This window comes from Archocentrus centrarchus, chromosome 3 (genome assembly GCF_007364275.1).
Source record: "Archocentrus centrarchus isolate MPI-CPG fArcCen1 chromosome 3, fArcCen1, whole genome shotgun sequence".
Lineage (NCBI taxonomy): Eukaryota > Metazoa > Chordata > Actinopteri > Cichliformes > Cichlidae > Archocentrus > Archocentrus centrarchus.
The window spans coordinates 33119767-33131639 of NC_044348.1; the positions used below are offsets into that span (position 1 = coordinate 33119767).

At 41.8% G+C, this 11873-nt stretch overlaps 1 protein-coding gene across 1 annotated transcript in view; it reads right to left on the minus strand.

The window, feature by feature from the left end:
* adamts18 (ADAM metallopeptidase with thrombospondin type 1 motif, 18) overlaps positions 1-5409 on the minus strand; it is a 57556-nt gene extending 52147 nt beyond the window's left edge. The window contains exons 1-3 of the mRNA XM_030726476.1: positions 5047-5409; positions 4660-4741; positions 3770-4083 (exon numbers count right to left, since the gene is read on the minus strand). Of these exons, the coding sequence (XP_030582336.1) occupies positions 3770-4083; positions 4660-4741; positions 5047-5148 (498 nt within the window). The 5' untranslated portion in view covers positions 5149-5409. The remainder of the gene's footprint in view (positions 1-3769; positions 4084-4659; positions 4742-5046) is intronic.
* Between the last annotated feature and the right edge of the window lie 6464 nt (positions 5410-11873).

Here is an 11873-nt window from a genome sequence, read left to right on the forward strand (position 1 = left end):
CTCGTCCTATGACAGCTGGGATAGGCTCCAGCTCCCACCCCCACCCCCGCGACCCCGAACAGGATAAGCATTAGAGAATGGATGGATGGACAAAAATGTTCAGATGCAGCCCGACCTAAATGGTCTAAGAACGGCCATCTACACTTTCTCTTCTGCTTTAACTCACAACTGAGCAAAATGCACAAATAAGTTATTAGTTAACACATTTGTTCTACCAACTTAAGATCTGCAGAAGTCCTGAAGAAAAAAAAAAAATGAGCCACTTAAGACGCGACTGCTCAGTTTCCAAAGAGCGTAACCTGTCTCTGACCTGGCCTGTAGGGTCTTGGGAAAGGTCGCCGTAAAGGTCACGGTCAGCTGAGTTAAAGTGTGTGCACAGGATGCTGCATATGTTAATGTTGTGTATGCAGGGGTTGAAATGAGTACCCAGTTAACTGTAGAATGAACACATATTGTTACAAGCATCTCTCATATTTATAAATTAATTACATATGTTTGCCCTCTCCGGGGGGGTGTAGCCCACCTCTCATCTAATTTTTCACACTTAATGGGCTCAGACAAAGTGTCACATTTCTGATTGCATTCAGAGGATAGAAAGTTTCTGCTGACAGGGAACAGCGCAGGCCTGACAGCGCAGGACTCAGATCTGCTCTGGTCACCCCGGTAAGGAGAACCCTATCCCGGGAAGGGGAGCTGTAAATCAGTTCTGTTTTCTGGACCCACACAGGTGGTGAGCAGCTCTGAACCTGTACTTTGCAAAGACCTGTTAAGAGCCACCAACACGCCCGTACACCCGCGCAAAGAAGATGTAGGTCAAGCAGCACAGTGACCTCAGATGAGAAACCTTCAGAAGAAGAAAGAGAGAAGACCCCTCCCCAACCCCCAACCCCATCCACTTCTCTTACAAATCAGAGAGCATTACATCTGAAAAGACATCCTTTCATCTCTCGTGCAAAAGCGAGGCCGACAATTTTGTTTCTTTCAAAAACAGAAGGCTGGTGCTTCCAAAGGATGCAGAGAAAGTGATTAAACCCAGCAAATAACACCGTGTTCAATTAATAGGGATTTACAGTAGAAAATCCCACTATGCAAGTCATTCATCCAGCTCTCCCGCTTTGTTCTTAATACCACCCCGGTCTTTATTTAAACAGTTGAATCCCACTCCCATCTGTTTAAAAAAGAAAAAGTCCTGGCCTTGGTTTGGCCCCGTGGCTGGTGCTGAAACCTCTGCTTTTATTAAAAAGCAAGGTCCAAAACTTTATTTTCAGACACTTTCTTTTCCCCCTTTCTCCCATTTCCTCGTTTCTGTTGAAAGCAGACAATGAAACGAAGAACGAGAAAACCCTTTTCCTTTCTATCTCCACCTCTCTTCTTCTCACCTCATTTCTTCTCCAAAGCCCTTTGACATAAACAGAGTCCATCTCTCCAGCTCTCTATAAAGAGACTATCCAGCCTCCCTGGGAGCTCGAACCACAGACAATAAATTCACATTACTCTTGCACAACACTTTCTCTCGTGCACTGCCTCCCAGCCTGGCCCAGCTCACTTCTCATTCATTACTTTACCCTCTTTGCCGTTTTCTCTCTTGTGTCCTTGTCTTCCTCTTTTTTCTTACATCCTTTTCTCAAGCCAGCAAGCTTTAATCCCACCTTAATCTTTTACTCAACCCTGTCAGTGCACTGAGCAGACTTGAATGGCTTTTTCCTCATTTATACTTAATCCAAATATTCTGAGCCAAGGGCTAGATGAAAAGAAGGGGTTAAATGCTTTTGTTGCCCTAAACACAGACAGACTGATGTTTAGAAGGAGACACAGAATAAATGGTTGGTACTTGTCATTGTGTCTTACTTCCTTCTTTTATTTTGGTGAAAACTCTGCTCATCTGCTAGCGATATAACAAAAACGAGCCTATCTATCCATCGTGGCCCCGTGGTCGCACTTGGAGGAGGAAAACAAAAACCTGCAAATGTTCAGGAGGAGTAAAAAACTAGATCAAAGCGTTTTTACCAGCTCATTCAAATGCAATCGCAACCCAATCACGCTGTGTCCTCGCAGCTCTTTTAAGAGAACGGGTCAGTGGTGTTTTATTGTTAGTGGGAGCTAGCCTAATGAAAAGGACAATGCAAAGATTAGCAGTGGCAGTCAGGCGGCTCAAACTTCACCCTGCCTTTAATTGCTGTGAACAAGAGGCGAAGTAGAGGCAGGGCAAACAAGAGGACAAAAGAGGAGGGCAAGAGCAGGAGGAAGAGGAGGTATGGAGGCTGGATGATAAAATGTAAGTATGGCTTTTATGGAGGTGTAATATGTCCATCAGATCTGTGCTGGTGTGGGATGTGTGTGTGTTCTTGTAGACACCTAATAAACTACAAAAAGAGTGAAGGGCCACATAGTTACAGAGTCCTTATGGATTAAGGAAAACATATCTGCATCTTGAAACTACATAAAGACTGAGGGCCGATAAAACAGTGCTAACTAACACCAATGCTGCCAACTTTTATGCTTTTAGTAAGTTCTGACTCCTGCATTTCACACTACCTAAACAAATTTCTTACTATCGAACAGGAGGAAGTGCTTTCTCTGCACACAGGACAAGTCTGTCCGCACTTCAGCATCAACATTACCCCACAAACCACCAGAAAACACTAAACACCCAATATGCATGCCCTAAGTTTGTGTCTGCATGTGCACACAGACCTCTACAAAATCACAAACACCAACATGGTGATCCATCATTGGCTTTTACTCTACATTGATTTTAAATTGAAATGTCTGTAAAATACATTTTCTGCAATGACGAAAACTGGTTTCATTTTTAAGGCTTGGTGGTAATTAATGGTTTATGAAAGGAAGGTTTACATTGTTACATCCAGTTGGTTATTTAGGAGTCGTTCCTATGAGCTTGTTGCAGACCTGTAGCATCACACAGCAGCAGGATCCATATGAGCATCCCCAAAGTGCTAAAGTAACTAGGCTAGCTGAGCTATCCCTGTCCTGACCCTGACAGGCACAGGGTCAATTAATCTTGTATTCTCTGTTACATCTTCCCCAATGTTGAGCTATACTGTTACTTACAAGGTGCACCGCTGGGTGAGTGGTTGAGAAAGCTGCATTAACTAATGACCAAAATTATACGGTGACACGGTGGACATGGAAAATATGGTGACAACACTTTTCCACAAGGCATCGCAGCTACCCTTCCAACTCAGTCGGTCAAGTGGTAACATGAACAGATGGGCCCTCTATTCCTGACTTTGTGAGTGTTTAACTAAATTATGGCATTTTCACTGCCGTGTCCCGCAGCAGTGTAACATTTCTCTCCTCTTCTGCTCTTTTCCTTCTATTCTTTCATTCTCTTATCTCCTCTCACCCCTGTGTTCAAAGCAGTGCCAGACAAAGCACCAGAAACTGATGCTTACACTCATGGGTAATGATGTCATATTACAGTTCACCCATGATATAACCAAAGTCTGACAATGGTGCATAAGATCAGTTAGGACATTAGAGGACACGAGGCTTTTAGGACATAAAAGGCTGCGGGTGGAGTACAGAATCTCCTGACAGCCTTTTATTTGCAAAATGTCCACAAACTTGTCAGAAACTGAAGAAATTAAAGTCCCATTGGGGTTCTGAAGTAATCTAAATTGGCTTTGAAATGTTTTGTCAGCCTTCCTCGAACTAAGTAGATGCCTGTAATCTATTTAGGGATAAAATGACTCTGGAGTTTTAGAGATGACAAAAACTCTGCCAGAAGTTAGTGGCTCATACTTACCAGCCCAGAACACGTTGATATGGCTGCCGAGGAGGCCGACAGGTTACGGATAAATCCCTGATAAAGGCAGTTGTGAAACTCTGCATCATCCAATACTGTGGTGATGCCATTTGAGCTGACCATCTGCACAGTGAACCCGGGGCCGACCACAGAGGATGGATGCAGGTCTAGGTGCATGTCGTGCCCAAAGGCAGAGAGGCGATAGTGCAGGGAAGGAGACAGGGACCTTTTGCTGCGATGGCTTCGCCTGGTCACATCATGGGTCAGGTATGCTCCCTGAGAGTCCACCTCCACAGGGGTTACAAATACGTAGTCTGATGATAAGGAACGAGAAAGGCTATATCAGATTACTTTGACGTGCACAAAGACATCCTGCTTCATCTACAGTGTCCGATATCCTGCAGAATATGCATCATTTGGCCAAACAGAACTGTAGTCTTTTCCCTTTAACTCTTGGTTATGTGTGTCTGTGGAGACACCAAGATAGCACAAACTTTCATTGTAACCTCTCCTTCAGCATCTAAACCCTGCAACAGTGTAACTCTGGAAGAACTGTTGTTGAGTAAACCAAAGTATGTAAATCAGGTTCTTTAAGGCAAAGCACCAAAAAGGGAATCCTTGAACGAGCACTGCACTCACTGCTCATTCTTTCATTGGAAAACACATTGTGAACATGTAAACAGGGGTTCCCAATATTTTCTCCCACATAAACAGTAGTCATGTCACTTTATTTAACAGGTAATATCCCTAAATGTTTAATCAAAGCTTTCTCTGGTCTTGTAGCTGAACCAATGCTGGAATGTAACTCACTTTATTCACATTCTCCCTACAAACATGGAGCACAGCCAGCTGGAAGAAACATCCTCAGATGTGAAAAGACAAGCACTCACCATGATTTAATCCGTGGCTGTTGCTGGAAGAATAGCTGGCTGAAACGGTGTGGGAGGCCTGTGAGCAGCAAACGTGCAGCGTCTGAAAGAAAAAAAAATCATAAATGGACAGGTAGCAACAGGTTGCAAGCAGCACACAGAAGTAGGAGCCAAAAGGGGGGATAAATCGAGTTCCCCTGCTGAATATGAGTTGCACTTGAGTTCAATTTGGGATCATTTTTCGCACTTTTCAACGCAGTGACTGTGATTTACGGTGATGAGACAAGTTTGTCGCTGATTTAGTCCTCCTCATAAGAGACAAAACGCTTCTTTGTTTTTGTCTTAAACTACACGTGCATGTACTGAATTTAAACGTGCATATATATTTTTTTATTAAGTGCAACATGCCTTGTAAATACTCCAGGACAAGAGGGTGGAAAGTAGCTTGACTGAAGTGCAGCCGACCAGCGGGATGGGTAAAGTCCATAACAGAAGAAAAAGGCAATCCATTGTGATGGCATGCAAGCTCACACCTCCCCCGTTACCTCCTAAATGAGCGCAAAAGTAGTAACAACCTGTGGTAGCGCATACTGCAGCTGGCACGCATTGTTTAGTGCCCCTGCTTTGCTCGCTCAGGTGAAGACGGAAAGTTGCAGAAGCCGGTGGTGCGCGGACACGCGGTGCGCACACACGAGAGTGTGTATGTGTAAGCGTGTGAGTGTGAGTGTGTGTGTGTGTGACGAGAAGCGGCGGGTAGCGGTGTCGGGGATCACCGGGAGGAGAGCAGACTGAGCATTCAGCCCGGCTCTGCGAGAGACGGCCTGCAGGATGGAGCAAAGTCAGCGGCCGACAGCCAATCAGCGCGCAGCATCATTTACCACGCGCAGATAGAAGAAGAAAAAGAGACTCTCTTCTTGACAGCGGCGGAGTCCTGGTGCCTTCAGAAGCCGCCCGGAAATTTCAGCTTCAAAGGTCCTGCGAGCAGATGGCTTAAAATGGGGGTAAAGGGGTTTAGAAATAACCAGCTAAAGGAACTCGGAAAAATTTGACTATTTGTACCATTTAATTAAAAAGCTGCAACAACAAAGATCAGAATAAAACATTTAGAAAAGCATACAACAATTTAATTTTGAGGTACTTTCTTTGTAAGTTACTTTGAACTTGTTCTTCAATCCATTTTAAAGGTAGTCGGAATATATTTATTTTCATTTTGCTATCTTATAATAACGCACGTTTATTATACAATGCACCAATAAAGATGAAGTCAAAACCCACTGTTCCATTTCAAATGTTTTTATTAACAGTTTGACCAAAGATAATAAAAAGAAAGAGAAAACTTTAGTTTTACTTAAGACAGGTTTTTGAATTATGATATTTAGTTTACAACAGACTGGCCTGATAATGGTCTTTAAAGTGAGTTGCTGCATCAGCACTTTCTGCAATTAATTTTGTAAATTACATCTGAAAAATAGAAGTGAACAGCATGAGGAATCAATGGGGATCTGCACTGGGCCACAATATAGGGAGTGTAAAAATAGCACAGTGGCAGTTTAGGTCTGACGGCCGAATCCAAGATACTCCAACGAAAAACCATAAATAAAAGTGTCTTCACTGAATGGTGGCTTGAAACCAATGTGCTTCCACTTTAAAATAAGTGTTCATCAGGATGTGTCACACCCACACATTTGGTCATGGTCTATGTGCAGTGGCAAGTTTTTTTTTTGTTTGTTCTTTTTTATTATTGTCCCACAACTCTGCCTCAGTCTCAGAAAAACTGGAGAATAGCTCCTTGTTGTGGCTGGGCTGCATATAAACAACTGGCAGCAAATATGAAAGGATGCAAGAGTCTCTGCTCAAGGCTAAAGGGTTCATCATTTTTGCTTTGACATGAGAACTGCCAGGGGTCCCTGAAGTATGTCAGACCATATTAGGTTCCATTTCATCTGCAAATGTGAAACTGTCAGCAAAGCGTTTCATCTTGGGGTTGCAAATGGCATTATGCTTTCATCACATTATAATAACATTCTAACAAAAATAGTACCAAAGTGTCAATAAAGCCTGCGCCAAAGCAAAACTGGGACGAATTAGGACAAATGTGCAAGATATCAAACAAATACAGAGTTTAGATTAATAAAAGCAAGCATCAAAGAGGTTTTTATGAGGAAAGTGGCAAATTGGCACAAATTGGTTCAAAAGCATGGACTCATGAACCAAAATAATTCATTTTTAAGAAGCATCATGCTTTACTGATTTCTTTCCATTTGCAGCAGTGTTAATACCTATCCAATTAATCATATCATTAAAGTTTTATCTTATCTTATCTTATCTTATCTTATCTTATCTTATCTTATCTTATCTTATCTTATCTTATCTTATCTTATCTTATCTTATTACAGTAAATAAGCCAACAATGGATGCACACTGTTTTAACATTTAAAAGTTGTATTATTAAATGTGACTTGTTAAATCAGCATGTTGAACGCACTTCACTTTCCTGCGTTGTTATCCTAACACGACCCAGCATTAGCCTTTTCTTTCCGGAGGCCTGGGAAACACCTTGATAGTTTGCTGTACCAACAGACACGCATCTCTGCACAGATATTGGCTGCATGGGTTATAATAATGCTTTGTAGCACCCCTTCATGTGGCTTGAATAAAGCATCATCTTAATAAAGGTACTAATTCAATCTTCTATGTCGGCCATAATGATGAAATCATCTCACATTTTTTTAAAATATAATCTACACTATTCATACCTACAAGACTGCCACCAAGTCTTTAAGCAATCTTCAGGAATGGTTCTCCAGGCTTCTCAAAGGACATTTCAAAGCTCTTCGTTGGATGCTGGTTGTCTTTTGTTCTCTGGCAGGATGCTCCCACACTGCTTCAATAATGTCCGGGCTCTGGGGAGGCCAATCCATGACTGATAGTATTCCACTGTGTGTTTTTCCATCCAGTATGCTTTTATTGCACTCGCAGTGTTTTGGGGATCATTGTCATGCTGAAAAAAAGCCGATGCCAATCAGATCCTTTCCAAATGGAATTTCATGGTGGATCTAAATTTGATTGAACTTTTTTGTATTTATAATTGTATTAATTTTGATATTTCCAACACCTGAAATACAGCCCCAAACTACTACAGAGCCTCCACTGTGTTTTACAGATAACTGTGGACACTCACTGTTTTACCTCTCTCCTCACCGCCTCCGTACATGTTCACAACAATTTGAACCAAAAATTTCAAATTTGAATCCATCACTCCATAAGACCTGCTGGCACAGCATATCTCAGCCCCTTCTCCCTGTTTCCCTTCCTTAAGAATGGCTCATTGACAGCCACTCTTCCTTTGAGACTATTTCCGATGAGGTCTGTGAGAGATTGTTTTTCCTATTTCTTAAGGACATGAGTTTCAGATACTCCTCATCTGCTGTTGATAGTTTTTTAGGCCTGCCATTTCTCCTTTTGTCCTCCACTTGTCTGCACGCCATGCAGAGATATGCAAAGTTTCTGGCTAATAGCTCTTTGGGAATCACCTTGTTAGTCAGACTGTGTCTTCTTTGGAATTTTTGTTACATTCAAAGACATGGGAACAAATGATGTGTTATTGCAACTGGCTGCTAGCAAAAAGGAGCTTAGAGATACAATTTAAAATTGGTTCTTTGCTAAGTTGTGTGTGTAGATGCAGTCCTGGTTTGTCCCTTGAGTTAAGTGTCTTTTTCACGTTTAAATGATTGATAGGTCAGTTTTAAGTGGCTTAACAAAAGAAAACAGAACTAAAAATGAGTGAAAAAGCGACCAATGTCCAAAGAAAAACTTTGGAGAACTATTACTCAAAACCACCTTTTAAAAATGACAAAGAAGTCTGGCTCTTTGGAAGCAAAATATAAAGAAATGGGGGGTCAGAACCAGGCTCAGGGAGGGGCAGTCATCTGCTGTGACCGGTTGGGGTTGAGGGGAGAGAGACAGGACAAAAGACACACTGTGGAAGAGAGACAGAGATTAATAATAACTAATGGTTAATAAATACAGAGTGGAGGATAAACAGAGTAGAAAGAGGTGAATGCAAAAACACACTCAGTGCATCATGGGAACCCCCCCCAGCAGCCTAGGCCTATAGCAGGATAACTAAGGGAGGGCTCAGGGTCACCTGTTCTGATATATAACCCAAGAAAGTCCACAAACTGAGTTTAGTAGCACATTTTTTTGTTCTTCAGGCTCTGTATGTCTGTGCTGGTCTTGTTGAGAGGAGTGACAACCAACATTGCCTTCCTCCAGTCTTCTCCTCGCCTTGGAACAGCAGCTGTGCCAAGAAAAAAGAAAAAAAACTGATCAAACCAGACAGAAAATTCATAAAACCTACAACAGCGGCGGCTATCCAGAAGGTAGAAGCAAGGAAGAAAAAAGATGACAAACAATCAGTTATACTTAAGTGATCCAGAACTACCAGCTTGTAAGCATATGGAGTGTCTTACTGTAGCAGATGAGCCAGCCTGTGATTTGAAGGGAATGCTGTGTGAATCCCATCACTCTAATGCAAGCACCTCAAACAGACTGAGCAATGAAGACAGGACACCAGAGTTTACAGAGGAACTGTCAGAGCACCCTGGACGTCCTGGCAGGTGTGATAATCAGTTATTCATCGGGTATTATTTATCTACAACGAGCTACGTCACACAAGTGTCTTTCATTATAACTCCAAAAAAACTGTCTCTCTAACACGCTGAGTTTTCTGTGTTTAAAATAAAAAGTGCAGCTAGAGCAGCAGTTCAAGGGCAAAACCTCTGGCATAGGCAGAGGCATCCTCTGGGTTGCGGGGACGGTGTGGGAGCCAGTGTACACCACGGTGCAACCGGGGCAGGTTAGGCAACAGTGCTGCACACAAAGAATTATGACACAATCCTTCATTACAGGTAATTATCTGCTTGTAGTATTTCCCTTTCAACTGATAACACACGCACACACTCATACACACACACACACACACACACACACACACACACACACACACACACAAACTTGTTAAGGTTTGTTTTTTTTTCTGCATCTTAAAATATTATTAATAATTGAATATATGAGAACGTATAATGTCACTTTTTTAGTCCCTGGTAAAGGATGTACAGTAGTAGTGGAGCAGGACAGTAAAATGGAAGAGCAGCTAATTTTAACAGGAATGACTAAGTCGTTGGAACCCATTAGAAGATGACAGATAATTTACATGCTATAGGTAAATTCCATTGGCTTATTACAGCTTATGTTTGCCATTGAGATGCAAAATGCCATTTTGGTGGTCCAAAGTGTCGGTGTAAGTGCCAGTGATTTGAGGCTGCTGGAAAATTTCCTGCACTGTGCTGCACTTAAGCGGGTAATTGCACTGTCATCCTGAAGAAGCGCAACCGCAATGTTTCTGAGATTCTGAGTCATTGTAGATGTAATTGCTCATTTGACACTGCAACCCACTTCTTAGTTTCCACTGCCAGAGCCACATAAAATGCACAAAATTAGAAAGAGGAAAGATTTGTGGTCTGACGGGCACGATGTGGTTCCTGTCCTTTGTTTTTTTCCCATTTCTGCTTCGCTGTTAATCTGTTTCTCTTAACACAAATGCTTCACTTTCTCTTCCACTTGAAATGTTGCTTGCATTGCTGTTGGTGGTTACAGATGTTTTTAAATGTAAAATCTGCATAGTGTTACACCCCAGCACACCACAGCCTGTTGCACTCTGCCACTGTGTTGAAAGATGATGTGCTTATTTACAGCACACTAAACCGACAGTCTCGAGTCCTTAGCAGTCTCTTCCTTTCTCATGATGTCTCTGCCCCAGTTGGGTTGTTGAGTTACCAGGGCCTGTCAGGCCAGTCAGTTGTTTGTTTCCCAAAAGCGATACAACATATCCAGTTACAGCTGGAAATATAAGCAGTTGGATTTCCTGGCCAGGGTTGGAAATAGATTGTAAGATTTAGAGACCATATTGAGACCACATCTATCCCCTGAGCCTTCTGCACTGGGAACAAGATGTGAGAGGAACCAGAGTAAAGAGAAACTTTGACAAGCTGATGATATCTCAGAATTAGCCGACTGCATTAATGCACTGAATGTGCAGCAAAACATAACATACACACGCTTTAAAACATATAGTTGCAAGTTGGCTTTCAAAGTTCTTTATCATGATGGTGAACACATGACCCAGAAGCTCAGTCAAATCTGCTGTCAAGACATTTTAATTTTAACCTTTAATCTTTCATTTTAATCCCAAAAGGTTGAGATGCCATGTGAAGATGTAATGAAAACATAATGCACTGATTTTTTCAAAGCATTTTACCAATATATTAAATTGAAACTAGTAAAAGGCAACAAATCAATTGTTTAAAATGAGAAAATGTATTTTTATTTATATGCTGAAAAAAAAGGGAGCTGAAGGTCATGTTTGTGAATGAGAACTCGTTCTCAAACATTTTACCTGGTAAAATAAAGATTTAAAAATCAAAAATAAAAATTTGAATTTCTTGCCAGCTGGGACAGCAGAAAGTGTCATGAAATGCTGTGAAGCAGCCAGTCATCAAGAATCAGGAAAATAGCTTCAATGCTGAAGACTTTCCCAAAACAGAGCTGGGCTGGAACTGGGAATACAGACTAGGAACACAGCACTAGGAACAAGGCATGATGGGAAACAGAGAACTGACTGACTGGACGTGAGAAAGGAACAACAGCAACTAACGGGGAACACGAGGGCAGCACGGTGTGTGTATATGTGTAAGAACATACACACCAAACAGAAAAACTAAACAAGATACCCAGAACAAGGAACTCAGCACAGAGGCAATAACACTAAGTTAACACACGAGGACAAAAGAGAAAACACAGAGACGGAAACACAGCAAAGGCAGGAATATACAACGACTGAGGAAATACACTGGAAACTGAAACCATGAACAGAACTCAGCCCTAGGAATATAAACATAAAGAAACAAATCATTATAATAAGACAAAATTCATAACTCTGGGTCCTACATCCAGAGACCACAATGGAAAGTTTACCATTTTTTTGCATTGAATTTTTCTTTCACTGAATCTTTAAAGTTCCACCTGAAAAAGGAAAACAGTACGAGCTCCACAGCTGTGAGGTCAAAGTGACCTCTGGGCTCCACAGACAGGAGGCAGATCTGTGCCCGTCTCTGTGATGAGATTTCCAACAACCTTGAGATTTTTATTTTTGCCCAATCAAACCTGTAAGTTAA